The 22,500-nt window shown below is 36.8% G+C and overlaps 1 protein-coding gene across 1 annotated transcript in view; it reads right to left on the reverse strand.

The window, feature by feature from the left end:
* The window catches only part of LOC135223478 (uncharacterized), a 152,891-nt gene that overhangs the window by 88,915 nt on the left and 41,476 nt on the right, over positions 1-22,500 (reverse strand). The window contains 2 exon segments of the mRNA XM_064261906.1: positions 14,325-17,215; positions 17,218-18,005. Coding sequence (XP_064117976.1) covers positions 14,325-17,215; positions 17,218-18,005 — 3,679 coding nt within the window.

Below are 22,500 nucleotides of genomic sequence, written 5' to 3' on the forward strand. Positions count from 1 at the left end.
TAAATTTACATTAATGTGCTCTATTATGAACAGAGATTGGCTAAAACTTTTAATGTTTGACTTTGATGATGTAACGAAACAAAGATAAAATACACAGCAATCTTATTGATATGTAACTATCTTTATTGTATATGGATAAGTAGGATTAAAAACTTTAATGAAATAGAAACCTTTAGTTTTCTCAAAGGTCAAACAAATTATTGCAGATGGCTCCTAAAATCCGTTTATGGTGACGAACTAAAATGAATTGTAACGGATGGATTTATGAAAGAAGTCCTTTTAAGCCTAGTTAAACTGGAATTATTATGTATATGAAAAATACTACTGTAAAAAAATTATTGTTTAATTGAAAATTGCGATGTTTGTAAATAAAATTTATGGATTTAAATAAATAAAATTTTAAAATATCCCTTCCACATGCTGTTAGGTTCCTGCCGCACCTGATCGCACCACATAGTTTTAATTAAGACCCCATGCATCGTCGAGATGTCTTTACTAAGTTGCCAATTATGTTTATATTTCTTGAGAGTACGAATCAATAGGAATATGACATTCATTCATTTCTGTCATTATTTGATTTTTGTATATTTTGGTAAAATTTGTTATTTGCTGCGTTTCATTTATTGTAAAATCATAAGGAAAAATGCAAAGCATCGGGAAAACTGATACCCATTTCTTGCCCAGACTCGAAGAAAAGAGGAAAAGGGAAAACGTAGGTAAATGGGTGGGAGGGGCTTACATAAAAGGAAATTAGACTATAATCAAGGAAACACACAAGCAAAAAGGGAATACCAAAGCATGGCTTCAAAAGAAAATAAACAGTTACTGGACCGTTTATACAATAACTGAAAGTCAATCGTTGGAAAGAGATGTTGGCCTATGAGTGTGTTGGTATGAGACCTAGGCCTAAGGTTTCGTGGTCATATGAATATGTTACATTTACCGCCTACTTCAGAGCACGCGGATGTTTAGAAGCGAATAAGAGTCCGGTTTCTAGACAGAAGATTCGGCTATTAACACTCCGAGCAGCCCATTTTCGAGAATATCCCGAAATAAAATAAGAAGACGAGGTCTATTTATCTTTTTCTTAGTATGGCACTTGAAAAGTCCTTTTAATCTTCGAGTGGCCCCTTGACAGGACTAAATATTTGATGATGCTTCTTGATACCACAACACAGCCAAGGGCTTGATGAGGAGGAGGAGGAGGAGGAGGAGGAGGAGAGCGCCTGGCCCTAGACGCATATCAGCTCCGAAACAAGGATTCTGGTTACGCGATCTAATGTTTACAGAGGACCTTTGGAGGCCTTGATGACAGCTCAGCGCGGACAGCGACATCTACAGAGCGGGAGAGAGATATCTTCTTCACCTCGACCTCCTAGTCGCGCTATGTCAAGTGCCACTTGAAAGTGCCTATGTGCGATAATGTATGAACCTTATTGGAAAAGAACTCGTCAAAGAAAGCCACTTTCTGTTACGGTGTCTTGGGCGTCCTTGATACGACGGCTGCAGAATGCCGCAGCTGCATTGGCGCGGCGCGCGGTGACGTCACACAAGGAGAGAGAGAGAGAGAGAGCGCGCGCTTTGATGGCGCTACGCGAAGTTTGCAAGATGATTTACAGACGCTTTCGACAAGGGCTGCTCGTGTGGTCGCTGAGGAAGAGGGTGGGGGGAGGTGGAGAGGCAGCACGTGGCCGGATCTGCGTCGAGAGAAGCAGTGAATGAGGGAAATAAGGGAAAGGTAGAGAAAGCTATAAGGAACAAAATCTGCTTTAATTGGGAATGTCTGCCACAGTACCCTACAAAGGTGGTTCATGTGAGACGGAGGGGATTCGAAGTGCTAATTCTACTATGAGACTATAGGACACGTAGCACTGCGCTATCAATCAGGATACTACGATATAGAGCAACGCTGAGCTAGTCACGTGGTCAATATGGTGGTAGCTCTGCTTATATGTCTAAAATGCCGTATTCCACAAATGTTACTAATTATGGAATATGGAAGATTATTCAAAACGCAGGGCTTCTGTCCGACAAATGGAACAAAAGTCCAACGAAAACTATTTGACATAAGACTCTCATGAGTCTAGACTAGCAGATTAGTTTTTAAATGAAAATTGGGAATGAAACAAAATAATAACAAAGATGGCGGACAGCTACTAGTCAGTAAGAAGACACTGGTTTTAACAGGTACATTATTTAGCAGAGAGCACTGCAGCAAATAAGCCAGTGGCCATAAACGGTAAACAATACGGGTCACCCCCTGACCCCTTACGAATACAAAATGTGAAATTCGTCATTCCATTTTATATATTTTACAAATATAACCCACGGCCATATTTCATTTCAGAAACGATAAGAAGATACAAAAGAAAATCATGAAAATTATTTGCCAAAGAAAATAATACAGCAATTCTTGCACCATCGTCGATATCCTGCATAGCAACAACAAAAACGCCTCTCTCTCTCTCTCTCTCTCTCTCTCTCTTAAATGCAGGAAGCACTCAACAATTCTCTAGGATGTTGAGCAGGACAAGCATCCGGTTTTCTTACAGTTTCTGATGAAACCTTATAAAAGATGATCCACTTAGGAATGACTGAGCCGTTTGTCTGTTTTGGGGTCGAGAACATTTAATATTATTTCTAAAAATTGTTCTTGTAAATACTTCCTTCACACGTTCCTCCTTGGAATTGCTTACCTCGGACTTTGTGACGCCTGGTCGATTGAGAGATTAGTCCGTCTGTTTACACTGGGCATCCCTGATCTCTGATTGGGGCATCGCTGATCTTTGATGTTGTACTGCTGGGTGACCTATTTGTCTGTCTATCAATTTCTGAGTCCCTGACCTCTGATTTTGTGACGCCTTGGTCGAATAATTTATGCTTTTAATCTGGTCAGCATTTCCCTAACTGTCTAACATATCATGAGAGACACACACACACACACACTATATATATATATATATATATATATATATATATATATATATATATATATATATATATATATATATTACATAATGGGCAATTATTTGATCAATCAGTTGTGCGAAAAACAGTCGAAACAACCATTTAGAAAGATGAACCCAGCACGCAATAAGAGTAACCATTTATAAATAAACAAACATATCATGACATCAATCATGCAATTCTAGGAGGACCGCACACACTGGCTCGTCCATCAAGGCATCTGATGATCTGAGAATGACTGGGCTTCCGATGGCAATTTCTCCAAATTCGGAAGCTTCCTTCCTGTACTCGACATAGAAAAAAAATGAAAAAATAAAATAAAAATAAAAAGTAACAATGAGAGAGTTCCTGTCTTTTTTCTTTCTTTTTTTAATAATACACTATTGTCGTTAGCGTATCGTTCATTATATTTATAGATAAGTACAGATTACTCGAGTACTGTAATAGGGCGATGCAGTGATAAGCAAGCGTATGCATCAGTTTGCGTATGTAGCTTGTATATATTGTATTTCTTACAAACATACACACACACACACACATATATATAAACAGATGGAAAAAATGTTGTTTTTCATAGTTCATAAATGTTCAAGCCACCCGTAGAACAGTGAAGAAGATACCGCTATTTAAGTGCATTCCAAAACAGCTAATATAATCTGGGTTAGTCAAGCCAAGTCCTACAGCTCTAAACCATGTCTCTTGTTCCCTACAACACCTTAGAACACTGGCCATTACTGGCATAAGGCCGATATAATAAAAAGCAACTCCGATATAATCAAAAGCAACCAGCCAACCAATCAACTGATACTATGGTCGTAGTACTATAGTGTTATGCGCGCTACATCATACTCTAGCAAAGAATCTGGGAAAACAGGCAAATCGAGAAGTAGAAGGAAAGAGAACCAGTTTTCTAAGCAATTGGAGAAATACAAATTTTGTAACATGAAAAACTTATACTCCAGTTTCGAACCAGACGGATTCAAGTTCAAAATCGGGTACATAGGCCTAGGCTCGCTACACATCTCACGCTATAAAGCTGTTGGGAATGACTTTTGCTCCCCGGTCTATCATCATTTCCACAATAAATCAATAATGTCAATTCTGATACAAAAGATTCCCTTCCTGTAGTTCCAAACCAGACGGATTTAAGCACAAAATCGGGTACGTAGGCCTAGGTTACTTACACCACTCACGCCAAGAAGCCGACAAAAATGACTATGCTCTTCGGTCTAGCATCCTCTGCGCAATAAATCTCTATCGTTATCCACCTCTTATCTGCCTTTCTGACACGAATACCATCATCAAGGACAGAATATACCGGTGTCAGCTTTCGGAACCCGATTTCTAGACTTAAGTTTATTTCAAAAGCCAGTTTTTTCTTCTTCTTTTCGTCTAAGCGGAGATAGCTCATCTTTGAGCGTATCCTGAAACCCAATGACGTAAAGTGAGAAGAGTCAGTCGCATTCTGATGCATTATATAAATAAATAATTATACGCGCGCGCTCACACTCACACACGCATAATAATATATACATATGTATAGCCCAAAATATCGTATAATATCGAATTCACTATGCCTTGAGGTCTTATTCCCAAGATTTAGTGAATTCTGTATTAAGCGATATTTGAGACTTTATCATTTTTAATATAAGGTCAATCGAGCGTACATAGAGACAAAAATTTCAAAATCATATATATATATATATATATATTATATATATATATATATATATATATATATTATAAACATATAGTCGACTATGGCCACCGTCTTCGCACTGGACCACGAGAAAGCAATATATAATTATTTTCGACAGAATAAAAATAGAATACCATCCGGGAAGCCATACATGACTAAAACTCTCTCTCGTTCGTTATTCTTCCAAACTCTCTTGGGAAGATTCGCATCTTGATAAAGAACAAATGAGAACAACAAACAATATATTATGGGAAAGAAAATGCGTTGACTTGGAGATGACGTCATCGAGTATCCGGTCTCCCAACCATATCTCCCCCCTCCTCCCCTCCAAATTCAACTCCCGACTCCTAACCATCACTACCCCACCAGCCGCCTCCTAACCCTCCCTCCCCCCCCACCCTTCCTCCAACCCCCACGGCCACCCAATCTACCCTTCCCCATCTCCCCAAGCCCCTTTCGTATCCTCAGACCTCCATGATAGCTTCATAGACAATGCAAAGAATGCACGCAATATAGGTTTTAAATGTGTGCTTAGATATAGTATTTTTCTTATATTTCCTTATTTTTCTCTGATTTACTTTACTTATAACAAGGAAGCCAAGGAATTTGAACTATTTCATCGATGCCACACAAATAGGTTCAGCCTCTTGAAGAAATAAAGACTATAGTGATATATGAAAGCCTATTATTATTATTATTATTATTATTATTATTATTATTATTATTATTATTATTGGGGAAATACATCCAGCAATTTATGTAAGTGTATACCTATAAAATATATATATATCCAATATATATTATATATTATATATATATAATATATATATGTATATATATATATATATATGATATATATATTAGTATATATATATATATATATATATATAGTGTGTGTGTGTATAGTGTGCGCGTTTTAAAAAAACTAGTTTTATTCTTAAATATATTTTTACAGTTACCTAATTGTGGATTTGTCTCTCCATTTTTAAGGCTCATGCTACTAGGAGTATCTTGTAACTATCATTATTATTATTATCATTATTATTAATATTATTATCACTGAGAAAAATGACATCAAAATAACGTAAACGTAAATAATTTATGGAGAAGTCAAGGTCCATAATGATTCTCCTCATCACGTATTTCTGTTATACTTCTTGATTTCAAGTCAGGGACCATCTTCTGAATAACAAGGCATGATCCTACCTCCAGCCTACTCAGTGGCGCGAGCTAAAATCTACAGTCAAATATGTAGACTCTTGTTTCACCAAACGAAAATTAAACTAAATACGCTATATTCTTTTAGGAATAATTTTTCTGTACTGTCAAACATGCTAATTATTCATTTTTCACATTTTCATTCTAATAAATAAACGATAAATTTCATACTATGAAATTCCTGTATCTTTAACCCAATGGGAAGCAGTCCTTTTGCAGACATTTTTAGGCTTTCCTACCCCCCCCCCCCCAACAACAACAAAAACAACAAAGTAGTTTGTAGGCTTCCTCCCCGAGTAAATGATGATAATAATAATATTGTTCTAAGGGGCCCACAATAATAAAAACGTTAAAAGTTCGTGTTTAATTTATAAACATTTTGTAACAGCTTTCGAACTTCAGGATGGGTTTGAAAGCTTTTAAAAAGTGTTTTTATAAATTATACACGGGCTTTTAACACTTTTATTATTGTGAACCCCTTAGAACATTGTATATACTCTCGTGATACAGAGTTTTTCCTAAATAATATAATAATAATATTACAAAGAAACATGGCGGTGGAATCAAGAGGTTCAAAGAGCTGTGAGAGGAAAGGGCATAACAAATACCAAACAAGAGAGGAGAAGTATAGACGGACAAAGAAGCAAACAGAGAGAATGATAGTGATTGAAAACGAAGAAAGAAACCAGGAAAGGGTGGTATGAGATGATGGGAACACAGGAGGAGAAAAGATAATCTATAGAATAGCAGAAGCGAGAAGGAGAAGGAAAGACAGGCAGGAAGTAGGAGAGGTAGGAATGATTAATGATGAAGATGGAAGACAAGAGAAGATGGAGAGACTGATTTTCACAACTGTTAAACAATGAGAAAGAAAAGTAAATATAACTGCAGGAAACCCTGAGGTAACGATAGAAATTATGAAAATATCGGGCAATATAGGCAAAATAGTGGGTGCACACACTATTTGAAAAGATCTGGGCATATCTACTTGGACGAGAGAGAGAGAGAGAGAGAGAGAGAGAGAGAGAGAGAGAGAGAGAGAGAGAGAGAGAACGTTGCGAAATCCCGCCATACAGACATCCTTGTATACCAAAACATGCAAAGGCGCTTAACGCATAATAACCAAAATTTATATTCAAGCCACCAGCTACAATGCTAAAGACGCTCTCGGTGTCACTCGCAACAAAAGAACACTGAATCTTAGCAAACGCAAACACAACACTAACTTCACAAAAGGAGACGGAAGCAACTTCCTCAGCCGCTCTTCACGTACAAAAAGAACCCCGATCTTATCTCTGTTCCTCCAATCATGTCAATATCCGACGGAGGGCGCCCAACGAGGAGGTGCCGTGATTTCCAAGCAGAGTTGGAGCTTACCAGGGAGTTTCCTTCCCTGTGACTGATCAGGACTCTGGAGATCAGAAGAGAGAGCTTTAGCTTGCTCTTCTGCTCACATGGACGGCATTTCTGATAATTAGGCCATTTCAGTCACGTTCCCAACACGAGACCTACCTACAGACAACACTACCGCTCATGACAATTCAACAGAACTGTTCCTTTGTGCTGCCACGATGCTGTCAGAGAAGTGACACTGACGCAGAGCAGATCACCAATTACTGAGGTTATTTTGCGGCGCACGTTCACGACACGAGACTTTTCGTATTAGAAAGCATTTGTGTCTCTTTTCCTAGCAACGATTTAAAGGGTATTTGTCTGCATTAGGATGAAAATGGCTTGGCAGACTTAGATTCTCCACAAAGGCGTCAATGCTGACCCAGATATAACCAATAGTCGGCAATAACAAGCCTTTTTTTAATCTCTCCCTTTCTTTTTTTATAAGATGACTAGTGGGTCATCTTGAATAATTTGACCTCAAAATGGCAGATGATATCCGATATGTCATAAGGCATTTTTGTCATTTTTAGAGCTCCCATAAAATTCTTGTATGTTTGTCAGCTAGGCTGAACTGATATATAGTAAGATTTAGGCCATAGACCAACCACTGGGACCTATGACGTCTTTCAGCGCTGGAAGACAAACTGAGTAAAAAAAGGTTTGAAAGGTGATAACAGGAGAGAGAGTGGAAAGTAAAATGGAAGAAAGGAAATATGAATGGAGGTATAATAAAAGGAATGAAAGAGGTCTGCACCTATAGGGGCCGAAGGGACGCTGCAAAGAACCGTAAGTAATGCCTACAGTGAACCGTGTGAGGTGCGCTGAGGGCATTAAACCCCCGCTCTGAGTTGTTCTCAAAAACAGTCTCCAGCCGGCCATTTTGGTTTTTCAAAATAGAACCTTCTTCTTAAATAAACCTAAAAACTTACCCGATACATTTCAAACCAACCACAATATATCTGCGACATGAGAACAAACTAGATTACAAATTTTTTTTTAAACCTGCCTGAGTGACCTGACCCCTTCAGACCTTTCTCGCTACTCAAAAGGGCAGTTTAGGTAACTTAAACCAGCCCAACCAATCATGGAATCACTGCGGAATAGCAGTTAGTGTTTAAGAGGCTATTCCTTTACTCGTCTACTGACACTGTATACAGACGAAACTTATCTACGGTGACATATATCAAAGGTACAAAGATAACCTAAAATGATTCTGTAAAACTACAAATATCTTCAACCGAGATTGGTTGTTGGCTGGTGTACAGATTAAGCAGGTCTTATGCCAGTACAATTATTGACCTAAAGTGCGGTAAAAAAAAAAAAAAAAAAAAAAAAGTGAATGGTGTGGACTTTCGAATCCTTGCAACCAGCAGACACCTCCAAAACAAGCGCGCGCGCGCACACACAGATATTTGAAATACTTATCTAAAGGCAGTTCCACACGCTCCGTTTTGCACAACAATTTGTCTGCGCAGTCTTAAGACGGAATGAAAACCTTACAATTTTATTGCGTCTACACGGTACCGACTTATCTGCACAGTTCATAGATATCTATGCTCTCCTAGGTCAGTCATCGCTGCAACTGTACCGTCTTGCGCTGGAGTCAAAACTGCGCTGTTTTCCTGTCCACACGCAACGTTTTATCGGCAACGTTTTGAACTGTGCAGACAAAAGGTTGTGCAAAACGTAGCGTGTGGACCAGCCTCTAATAGGCTAAAAAATGAATGACGGAAATCAGCAAATAAAATATTCCAGCTTAAATTCTGTTGACACAACCAATAAGAGAATTGCTGGGCAAATAAATAAAAGGAAAAATCAAGGCAGAACAAGAAGGGGAATAAGAAGAAGAAGAATCTGGTCAGTCCTTTCCCACATTGTCTCATCTCACCACCGGATCTTCAGGAACTCTCTTGCTTTCGTATGTGTTTCCACAGTTTAACGACGTCTATCCGTTTCCTGAATCAAATGGCTATCGTTTTTGTTGTTTTAAATTTGGCCAGTCTTGCACTGACACGGGCTCTTGCTCCTAAACAAGAGAGTTTCTCTATTTTCACCTTGTGCCATGTTAATATTCTGTGTACTATATTCTCTGCACCTCTACACAATCTGTATATTCTTTTGTATATATATATATATATATATATATATATATATTATATATATATATATATATATATATATAAAGTATAAAAGGCCCATTGAAAACACACTGGTTTAAAACTAAGGACTATATATCGGTAGACTGACTTCTTAGCTATATACCAGAGTTTTAATGGGCCTTTTATACTTGAGACGTAACCTGTTTTAACAGAAGAATTTATATATATATATATATATATATATATATATATATATATATATATATATATAAAAGTATTCCGAGGAGAAAAAATCAAAGCCCCTAAAAAAAATAATTCGAACAAAAACAAAATTTTAATGGTGACATTTTCTCTCTCTCTCTCTCAGATTTAGTGGCAATTTCAATGCACAATCTTCACCTATTTTTAAGATTGTAAATATTTGAATTACTCACTTAATTAGTAACTCGTGCATGCAGTGATTATAGGGTAATTTTTTAATAATGCTTATTATTACTGTATTCATTATACTATCACCATTGTAAATAACTTCATTTCCGTTCATTATCATCATGCCGTCGGCGTCTAGCATCCTTTCATGATCACCCATCCAAGTGCTGATCACACTCAACGTTGCTCAGCTTCGGTTATCATACGACCGACAGTGTAATAAATAAACGCACATACATTTGTACTACATAAATTGTAATAAACTACTCATTACATTACATTGTACTACGGAGAGTCTCGTGCTGTTAGACCTTTGTAAAAACAAGGGCCAAACAGTAGCGACCAATGCCCACAGTATGTATATATATATATATATATAATATATATATATATATATATATATCATACAATAACACACACACACACACACACATATATATATATATATATATATATATATATATATTATATATATATATACATACAATAACACACTTAAAGGATGACATTTTGACCTTTATCTTTCGACAACATCCGTTTCCTGTTACTGTGGGCATTGGTCGCTACTGTTTGGCCCTTGTAATTACAAAGGTCTAACAGCACGAGACTCTCCGTAGTACAATGTAATGTAATGAGTAGTTTATTACAATTTATGTAGTACAAATGTATGTGCGTTTATTTATTACACTGTCGGTCGTATGATAACCGAAGCTGAGCAACGTTGGGTGTGATCAGCACTTGGATGGGTGATCATGAAAGGATGCTAGACGCCGACGGCATGATGATAATGAACGGAAATGAAGTTATTTACAATGGTGATAGTATAATGAATACAGTAATAATAAGCATTATTAAAAAAATTACCCTATAATCACTGCATGCACGAGTTACTAATTAAGTGAGTAATTCAAATACTTTTTTTTTTGTAACACCATACGGTTGAAAATAAACACTTTGCACATTATTACCAAAGAGAGAGAGAGAGAGAGAGAGAGAGAGAGAGAAGAGAGAGAGAGAGAGAATCGAAATTACGTATTAAGTGGAGAGTGAAAGCTTCGGAATGGTTATTTTGATTTTTGCTCAGAAAAAAAAAAATTTCTTTTGCTCGAAATAAAGTTGATTTCGGCTTGGAAAAAATTTAATACAGTATGGTTGAAGATAGACACCTTTCTTACCATTAGCATAAGAGAGAGAAGAGAGAGGAGAGAGAATGAGAGAGAGAGAGAGAGAAGAGAGCAGGTTTTTCCTTAACGATACGAATTCGACCGACAAGCAAATACTCCCCACCAGGTAAAAAAAAAAAATTTTGAATACAGTATGGTTTGAGGAGAGACACATTTCATACCATTAGCATAGAGAGAGAGAGAGAGAGAGAGAGAGAGAGAGAGAGAGAGAGAGAGAGAGAGAGAGAGAGAGCAGGTTTTTCCTTAACGATACGAACTCACGACAAGCAAATACTCCCAGGTAAAAAAAAAAAAAAAAAAAAAAAAAAAAAAAAAAAAAAAAAAAAAAAACGATACCCAGGAAAACCCCAAAACTAGAGAATCCACCCTGACTCTCCGGCCCCCCTCCCCCTCTTCTACCCCTCTCATTCTCCTTTGTCTTCTTCTTGACATCTATTTTAGGAAGCCAAGTGTTATCTTCACGGGAAACGAAAGCAAGCGCCCAAACGTTCACGAATTCGGAGAAAGGAACCCAGTGTAGCTAAGGATCTGGAGGATGTCGAGATAATTTGCTGAGGAGTATCAGCCACGTATTATGGTCACGTACTGCTAACATTACGTATCCCAATTCATTCGTTTTCGTACTCTCATAAAAGACAACGTAAAATTTTCTATGTCCTTAGGAAACTTGAAAAGACGATCGTAAGACGAACCGAAAAGTTAGGACTGACACCCATATAATTTTATTAAGAAAAATAAGTATTTATATAACCTTATATAAAATATGCTGCTTAGTTGTCATTTCATTTTTTTATAATCAAGTATTTTTTTTACATATTACTGTATATATATAAATTTGGTATTTTTCTCAACCAAAATATATGGGTCTCAGTGCTAACTTTCCTCTATGAACGATTTCCTGGCCGTTTCAAATTCGGCTCCATTCATTTCTTACGGCGCGAAAAGACACGGGGAGCGGCTCCCCGGGGAAGAGGCGGTGATTGCGTCATACTACGGTACTCCATAGAGAAGACTCGATCTAATGATTTTCAACGCTGCTGCCCTCAGAGAAGGTCTCCCCCCTAATTGACATTACGATCATCATGACTGTAGCAGCTTTGTTGTACTAAAAGCTTTATATTCATCAAACAACGAACACGCATCGTATTACGAATTCTACGGTGTTATTATTTCTCGTGTATGGTTTCGTGAAATATATGCTGTATTAACTATTAATACGTAATATCTGCAGACCGTATTATGTGTTAACAATGCACGCATACTTCGGTATTACCGATTAGTTTAGTATGAGCACCATAGTGTATTATATCTATTAACGCGTACTATATTATGATATCATATATATTATAAGTATTATACTGTATTACCAATTAACACGTACTATTCCATGATATTACACTGTATTATAAGTATTCTATTGTATTAACACGTGCGATATCATTATATACTGTTTTATTTTTAGTATCATACTATATTACCAATTATGATTGAATTTATTATGAGTACTATACCATATTATAAATTAACACCTAATGAATCATGAGTATAATACTGCACTACCATTTAACATGTCCTGTGATAACTTCATATGTTAAGAATGACCTCGTTTTGTCGAATAAGTTTACAAAGTACCGCTGTTATTGCATGAGCACTTTAATGTCTACAGCACTTCTGAAGATTTCAATTCAAAATTAATAAATAAATAAATAAATAAATAATGTTTTCGACCCACTTACCAAACCTCACGACCCCAACTGAATGTATTGCATCAGCTCTACGTCTTGTCTACGTATGTATGAGATTATGACGTCATCGGAGGACTGACGCTCATTGGCCGAGAGGAACCTTCACACGAGACCCTCAGCTCATATTCTATCCTATCTTCTGACGTCAATTCATTTTTAAACTATAATAATAATTTAGGATAAATGGAGAGCGGAGGGGGGCGGGGTTGAAAACATATTTATATATATTAGTGTCTAACGGAGATGACTACACGTAGATATGTACAGAAAGGAGGAGAGAATCTGGAGACCTTTGGGATTAATGCAATATATATATATATATATATATATATATATATATATATATATATATATATATATATATATATAACTGAATCACGAAAATTTGGAACGGGATGAATATATAAATGAAGGCAAAATCCATTGTTTCACTTTCTTCGTTGATTTTACCTTTATATATATATCATATATATATATATATATATATATATATATTATATATATATGATATATTATTCACAACAAACACACACCTATATACATATATATATATATATATATATATATATATATATATATATATATATATTCACACACACAATTGGGAACAAAAGCTTTCCACTCTATACTCAAATGCATCTATTCTCATTTAACTCATCCTTGTATAATGAAATGTTAAGTGTCTATATTTTTTTTTTATGTGTAACAACAACAGTCTATAGGGCATGAACACTTTAGATTTGCCGTCGACCAGTCCGGGGCCAGACTCTACCTCGCCACTGGCCCCTTTGTAACAATGCAAACGGTACATAACGTCCCCAAACCGAGACTTGCTCTCCCGACCCCCTCTTACAGTACCGATATTTCACATGGTATGGTACAGTTACAGCGCTATTAAAAAACGCCTATCTGAGAGAATATAAGCACGTCACTAATAATATTTTAAATACGGGTTATGTTGAATCTCTCAGTATAAAACGAAAAAAAATATTTACACGGTTTCTCAATAAGGTGTTAGAATATAGAATTTCATAAACATGTAACAAAAATCAATTGAAAACTACAACTAGATGTTGACAAATGTCCAATATACCACAAAGAGAACGAACTACTTTACTATACTTGCAATAATTCGGGATTGAATTTCCCCAAACGTCAACTTCTGTCTCATACATAGACTTAATTTTCATCAACTTACTTTCATGGGTAACTTCCAAACTTCTAAACATTCACAAGTCATGGCTTGCTTTCTCTCTGTTTGAATACAGGTCATTCATAACAAGAAGTGAAAGACAAAATACATACTAAAGGTGGTAATCAAGTTACTTGATAATCCTACGCACACCTTCAGAATTAGCCCTTGCAAATCTAAGACCATGAATTAATCTTAGCTGAAATTGCACATAATAGGTAGGTAGATGCCAACACCAACTGGAAACAATCAACCATTTCTACTCAATAAAAGGAAAAAGATCAAGACCATAAGGGAGAAGGCTTCACTGGATTCTATTCTACAAGCTATAAGGAAATAGCTGAGCTTAAACAGCAGACAGTCAAGTTAAACTGGTGTCTTTCACCAGAAGCTTACCTCCACAGCTGACTTAATTGCAGACTCAGAGATTCCAAGAGTGGGATCAGTCCTGCGCCTTGACCTCCTGGCAGAAGGCGGACGTGGTGCAGTGCCCTTTTCGTGGTTTCGGGCCAAGCCAAATTCATGTAGTGAAGCACGCTTCTGTTGCCTGCTCATTGTCTCTTCTACTGCTACTGCTGCAGGCAAGGAAACCTGTGAGGCTTTCTTACCCCGAACTGGTGGTGACGGAAGACTATTGTTAGAAGTAAATCCATACGATATAGATGCTGCTTTACCACTATAAAATTGCTCTTCGTATTTGTTTGCCCTAGCTGGGGGCTGCTGCATCATCTGGGCGGTGGATACTGGGACACTGGACAGTGACTGAAGTTTTTTTTTAACTGTTTCTATTGTCTCTTCTGGTGGAACTACAGTGGGTAAGGACTGTAAAGATCGTTGCTTCTTTGTGCGTGGACTAGGGATTGGAGCACGTTTATTTATCCATTCTGGAACAGGATGTGTCTCCTGTGGCTTAGATACCGTTGTTGGAGATGGAGAGACAGGTGTTGGTGCAGCTGAAGTTACAGGCTTAGAAATAGGTGCTGCAGCAAGAGATTGCTCACTCGGGGTCCTCTGACCTTTCTTCCCTCTAGGACTTGGGCGGGGAAGTGCGTCTTTAGTGTCGCTAATTTCCCAGTAAATAGGCTCAGACTCATAGTAGTTGTTCCCTGGACCTGCATAACCTGAGTCTGAAGAATTCCTCTCTGTTTGACCCTTGTGTGTTGCAGCACTTGACCCTTTGTCCTGAGATAAGGTGGTTGCTGTTTTACTTTCAGACACTATGGCATTATTTGTAACACCTGCATTACTATTTAGAGTTACACAGCTAACCTGACTTGGTGGCACTTCTTTGTTGGGGGTTGTATTCAGTGGTGCAGTGGGAGTTGTTGGTGTTGAAGAGCCAGTGGAATATCCATACCTGCCTTTCTTTGTTCTGGGACTTGGTTTGGGAGGTTCTTGGCTTTCCTGCTGAAGGTGTGCTGGTAAACTCAACTTTGTTACTTCTGTGGGGACTGGTTCTTTCACTACTGGTGATGGAATGCACAGTGGTGAATGGCCCTCAACTTCATATATTTTCACTGGAGGCTTTTCTGGAGTTGGTATACTTTTGGATGTAGATTTTCCAGATGCATTCATAACGCAATTGGCTTCTTGACTCTGAATACTACTTTTCAGTGTGCTTTCACTGCTACTGCATGCATTGCTTGCTGACTTATCACTAATAGACACAGAAGGTGTGTCATCATTACCAGGAGCAAATTTTGTTGATTCTGTATTGCGTGGAGGTTCATGGAACACTGAAATTTCTTTTAGTGGCTGCACGATATCTATTTTTTCTGAAACTGCTGGCCTCTCTGGTTCTTTCGCTGCCAACGGGGCATCATCAGTGGCACTTAAAAAACTGTAATAATGTGTTGATGTATCATCATTTTCCATTCTTTTGACAGCAAGTAGTGCATCTCTTCGTATTAGCAAACCATCTTCCTCCACAAATGGGTTTCCAACGCCTGGAGATGATTCATGTGATACTGACTTTTGCTCATCAGAATCAATTGGCGAGATGTATTCCAAGCTCTCAGAGGATCCTCTTCCTGCTTCATCTATAGATTTCATAGAGTCAGACGATGGGATTTCAGGTGTGACAGTCTTGTCACCAACAGTTTTACTATTCTTTGATTCATCCTGCACTGACGACACACTTTGAGTAACTAACGAACTTGTTTTGTTTGTTATAGCAGCTGGGGAAGGAGGATCCTTTGCATTGGAATGACCTTTCCCTGACATTTTTGGTGAACTTTTCAATTCCTCATATCCAGTACTCTTATCGGGAGAATCATCTCTTGCTTTTGATTTTGATGAACCCTTAAACAGGTAATCTTTGTTAAATGGACTCAACCTGCTTCGCCTTTTCTGTTTTTCAGAAGCCTTCTCTTGTAACTGTTCTTTTCTTGGTTTAGTGTCTGCCTGCTGTGAAAAAATAGAACCGGCTAAATTCTTAATGGATTTTGGAATACTTGGTGCTGATATTTTCTTCTTCTTACGATCAGGCTTTTGGAGGTCCGAGGGAACATCAATTTCACTAGCAGTTGTGTTTAAATCATTGGTACTGTCATCTCTCTCAGTAGCCTCTGCATTATCAGATGAAGTGACATCATTGCCATCTTCCTTTGTTGTGTTTATAATCACCTCATTTTCATACAATTCAGGCTCTTGATTCGGAGTTTCTCTAATGTCTGGTCTTCTGTTAACTTCCTCTGATAAAGTGCTCTCTCCAGCAGTATTCTCTGTATTTTCTGTACTTGGACTTGAGTAACGATAATCATCAGAGATACTTGTATTTAATGTTTCCTCTTCCTTGGGAGCTTCTACCTCATCACTCTCAACATCAGGAGCATTGATAATAATATCCGGAACTATGGCTTTAGCACTCTCATTCTTAGATGTAAGAGTTTTGTCTGCTAAATTGGGTAACTTCAATTTGACCTTTTCTGACTCTGCTATACCTCTGTTTAATTCAAGTGCTGGTTCAAGATCTACTGACGCACAGTTAATGCCATCTTCTGATTCACCATCTGAATCTTCCTGCCCTGAAGAGGAATTTGTAAGAGCAAAAGGAGTGGACGCAATATAAATATCCGTGTCCTTATAAGAGGGTCTCTGTGAATCAATTATTGTTTTATTTGACAACTTGCCCCGGACTTGGAAGACTCTCTTCAAACTCTCCCTTCGTGCAGCATCCTCTTTTTCTGGATCACCTTTTTGCTCAACTTTGGAGTTATAAGTTCGCAGGTACTCCTCATATGCTGCTTCATCATCAACAGGTGCATTTAATTTGATCTCATTGCGTGTGCCCACTTTCCTGGTGGTTCATCAAGGCTGTCTAATCGTATTTCTGACTTACTTTTTGGGAGGTCTGAAGGGTTCTTTGATTTCTGCAACTCTATCCATTTCTCCACACGCTGCTCAGTGTCTTTGTCTAGGCTCTGAACCCAAGCTCGAGCCTTGTGTGATCCTTTAAATCTGTCTGCAGTTTCTACAACAGGAACATCTACATCCTTCTTCTCTTCTGCTGCTGCTGGCAAATTCTTCTCTGGTGACCTTTCTTTTTTATCAACTTTCAAAACTGCCCCTAAACTTTTATCCTCGATATCTTTTGGCGTCACTTTTTGAAGGTGGTCTTCCCGTTGCTTACTTCCAATGTCAGTAGCTTCATAATAGGTGCTTTCAGGACATTCGTCATAATCGATACCAACTTTACTCAGATCACCGCGAGACCTGGTCAGGGTCCCTTTGCAGTCAAACCACTGGTCGCTGTAGTCGGCACTGGCAAGCGTCCCGCGGATGAACCTGTCGTCCTCGCCTTCATCAGAATCTATGTATTCTATATCGTCGTTGGGCGCAAGAAGTCCTGGATTAGGAGAAGGGGGTTGAGGATCTGTTGTTCCAGAGTGATCGTGAACAGTTAGAACAATCGTGGGATGTGTCTCCCCAGAGGTTCTTTGGGGTTCGTGGATAACTCGTCCACCTCCTACCTTGTCGGCTCCATCTTCTGTTTCCCCAGGGGATAGTTTCCCATCTACCTTCAGCAGAGCTAATTTTACATCTTCCGCAGCTGCTTCCTCATCCTTAGGATTCACCCTGGAAGAGAAGACAAAATTAATACAATTAAGTATATTATCTATGTAAAGATAATGTACGTATGTATGCATGTGTGTGTGTATCTTGATTTACAAGAAACATTTCAGATCTGAACAGAATAATTTTCTATAAATTTAAAGCCTTATTTCGTATTTACTAAACAATAATCCAAAACTGACAATAAATCAACTAAACACCTCCACTGCCTCTACTTAAGGATATCTTCCCAGAATATATAACAGAAAGTAATAATTCTCACTTTCCTCAGAAACCTCCACACCCCATTTTCTTTGACAGCACAATAATGTTTGTTTGTTGCTACCAGTTCAGAAGCTCATGTCGACTATATATCAAAACTTGAATAAGAAGAAGAAGAAGAAGAAGAAGAAGAAGAAGAAAAGAAGAAGAAGAAGAAGAAGAGGAAATGGAGGGGGTGGAGGAGGAGGAGGATGGCTAACAGAAAACGGGACTAGCAAAGTTACCTTAATGGAAAAAAAAATTGAAAAATTACAGAATATGTCCTTTGGTAAACTATTAAATGTGTAAGTTCAATAAAAGTAAGAGGCATAGCTTCAGAAAAAAAAAAACTGTGGTGGTTCATACAACATTTGCAGACATCGAGACATGGAATTACACCATAGGTACGTCTGAGTAACCACAATGTAAACCCCTACTGGGAATTGATACAAATATTAGGGATGTCACGTGACACAAGAAAGGAAAACAGTTCCCCGACCTAAGTCAAATTGAAAAAAAAAGTGGAAGGCCAACTTTAAACTCCATTCGTACCAAGCAAGACCATAAGTGTGAAAGTTTTATGCAACAAGTTTGAAGGGTTATTCCTTATTTCTGTATATAAACTAAAGTTAAAGAGCATAAACAAAACACAAGTTTACAAGTCTTTTATTCTTGCTTCAAATGAGTTCGGCGAAAAAATATTTCATTATGGTAAATATATATATATATATATATATACATAATATATATATATATATAATATATATATATATCCATATATATATATATATATATATATATATATATATATATATATATATATATATATATATATATAGTTGAGGGGGATGTAATGTTTTATTAGAGTTAACCATCTAAGGACGCACTATTTTCATTTTCTCACAGCATCGCCACTCATAGAAAATGCGACTTTAGCTATGACTGAAGTTTTACATTCACTCGACATTCTGTTACACAACCTTAAAATTATATCATTCTAATTAATAATTATAAAACCCCGCCCCCCAAAATAATAATAATAATAAGCTAGTTTATATAGCCATTCACCACATACGTCATGAGCTTCGCAAACCTTGGTCGAATTGACATAATGTCTGGCAAATATTTATCAATAAATAAATATATACAAGAAGAATTAGTCAGCGACAACATCTAGTCTACTTGTACTATTGTCAGCTCAACCTATGCCAATATGAGGCTCCAGAATGCTACATTTAGTCGTAAATAACCAAAAGGAAGTCTTTCTAAATGCAAAAGAACCCCGTTTGTTTATATTTGTTTAGATAAAAAAATAACATAATTCATTTTTCATTTATTCAGGTCTACTTATTTTCTTTCCTTCGTTATTGTTATTTTTTTATTGTTTTTTTTTTACCGAAAGACTTAACCCATCAAGCGTCTGTTAAGTTCCCTTTGTTTTATGGCCAGCAGTGGTGGAAGAGAGAGAGAGACGAGAGAGAGAGAAGAGAGAACTGAGAGGAGATCCAGATGGACGAGAGAAGAAGAGAAGAGAGCAGAGAGAGGAAAAACTATCTCTTACTTTCTTACCTACGTAAATAAATTAGTCTACCTTAGCGTACGTTCAGTGGATAAAAAACAGTAGCAAAAAAAAAAAGAAAAAAAAAAGTGCGGGCGAAAGCTATATGTCACTCATAGATTTCAAAATAATTTGTCTTCGCTGTACGTAACTCTCTCTCTCTCTCTCTCTCTCTCGTTCTAGGTGTTGCCAGGCATTGTATGTGCCAAACTCCACCCCCTACCCCTCGCCCCTACTTTGAGTAAATAATGAAAAAAAAATATAGAAAAACAGAAATATTAAAAATAAAGTTTAAAAGAGAAAATGAATAAAATTAAAAGGTGCAAATATCACATTCACTGTCATCCATGTAATACATATGGAAATTGAGAGAGAGAGAGAGAGAGAGAGAGAGAGAGAGAGAGAGAGAGAGAGAGAGAGAGAGAGAGTATTAAGGTAACGCCCATACACTTCCGCTCCCCCATTTCTCTTTTTCTTTCTTTCTTTCAGTTTCACGCTCCCGGATGGGATGACTGTATGCGCGTGCGCGTATGCATATCTATACATAATGAAAATTGAGAGAGGAGGAGAGAAGAGGAGAGAGAGAGAGAAGAGAGTATTTGGTAACCGCCCATACCCTTCCGCTCCCCCATTTCTTTTTTCTTTTCTTTCTTACAGTTTCACGCTCGGAGTTACTTTTTCCTTTCTTTTCTTATCTATACCCCCCCCCCAGGGTGTACTCATATATATATATATATATATATAATATATATATATATATATATATATATATATAACACACAGGGGTATATATATATATAATATATATATATATATATATATATATATATATAATATACTATATATATATATATAAATTTTATAATGATTTCTGAATCAACTGGCAAATAGTTAACACAACCAAAGCCTTGATCTTGAGAGAGGAATCCGCATCATTTAATATCTCAAAGATTAAACAGAGGAATTCATTCTAAAATATCTCTCACATTTAAAAATTTTTCGAACGTAATTCAGCTAACGAATAATATGGTGTTAAGCCTACTACCAAATACCTGTAAAATCTCGAAAATCGCAGCCTAAGAGTAATTAGCGATAATACTTCCTGTGGTTAAATACTCCGGGAGAATTGCTGATAGGCCTATTTGGAAGAATTTCCATTGTATAGGCCAAAGTTACCAAAAATGGCTTTTTATATTTCCTTTCATTCCTCTTTTCGCTTACTCGTGGAGTAAGCCTACAAACTACTTTGTCGTTGTTGTTGTTCTTGTTGGGGGGGGTAGGAAAGGTCTATCGAAAGCCTAAAAAGATCTAAAAAAGGTGTTTCACGTTGAGTTAAAGCTACAGGAATTTTAGCATAGGATATTTATGATTTATCTGAACAAAAATGTGAAAAAAAGTGCATATTAAACAGTAGCAAACAATTATTTCTAATAAAATATAGACTTATTAATTTTAATTTTCGTCAATGAAACAAGGCTCTATTTGATCGTAGATTTTAACACGTTTTATATTAAAAGTTAGGAATATAATGTTTACAACTTAGCGTGAGGGGAAAATATCTTCCACGCGTCCCGAGTAAGCTGGAAGTCGGATCACGCCTTGCTTTGGATAATATTATAAGAAATTCTACAGACAGATGAAGCTTTATGTTCATGGCCTCTTTAGTGTCAAATAAATCATGGCAATAATACTATAAGGAATCCTATTGACAGTTAAAAGATTTATTTCATGACCTTCAACGTGTCAAATAAATTATATGAAAAATTAAATCAAAAGGCCACTTTAGCGAAACCAACATTATTAATATCACATATATGTAATGAGCACATATTCAGTTCACTCTTCTATAGAACCAGTAGCTTCGTATTTCAAAGAAGAGAAACGTATCTGACAAATACAAAGATACCTAGTAGTTGAGAATTTCTAAAAATAAAATGCGGAAAATATAGCATTAGAGAAATACACAATTGCATACAATAATAACTAGCATTTGAGAATTTAAATACAAATTTATTTATAAAAAAATATCACAATTGAGAATCTAAATAAAAAAAATTATATAAACATAAAATAGCATTTGAGAAATGCACGATTACATACAATAATAACTAGCATTTAGAAATTAAATTAAAAAATCACATAAACAAAAATTAGTATTTGAGAAATGCACGATTACATACGATAATGACTATCATTGGAGAATTTGAAAAAATACATAAAAAATTGCATTAGAGAAATATTACAAGATGACGAGGCACACTGAAACATCATTTGAGAGCTTTTCAAGACTATGAAGAAATAGTTACATTATCTTACGAATCACTGAGACAAATTATATATCGTTCTGTGTTGGGATGCTTTAGACAGATAAAATATAACTCACAAACAGGCTTAACTCGCTGTCATGAGAGGTTGGATACTCAAAACATAATAACAGCGTTTAACACTTCAACATAAATATGCGCATGAATTAAGAGCCATAAACATATAACTTAAATACGGCAAAATGTGATAGAATCCTAAAATATGTGAGGTCCGAATTGCACACCATTCCGTAGTAATCGAGACCAAAATTGCCATAATTATGGCAAAAAAAGGTACAATTTTAGTAACAATATGGCCAAGATTATATAGAGCATCCTCTAATCATTGAGGCACCCTTAGCTGAAGACACAGGGACCAGTGTTGAGAATCACAATT

The sequence above is a fragment of the Macrobrachium nipponense genome, chromosome 10 (genome assembly GCF_015104395.2).
Source record: "Macrobrachium nipponense isolate FS-2020 chromosome 10, ASM1510439v2, whole genome shotgun sequence".
NCBI lineage: Eukaryota > Metazoa > Arthropoda > Malacostraca > Decapoda > Palaemonidae > Macrobrachium > Macrobrachium nipponense.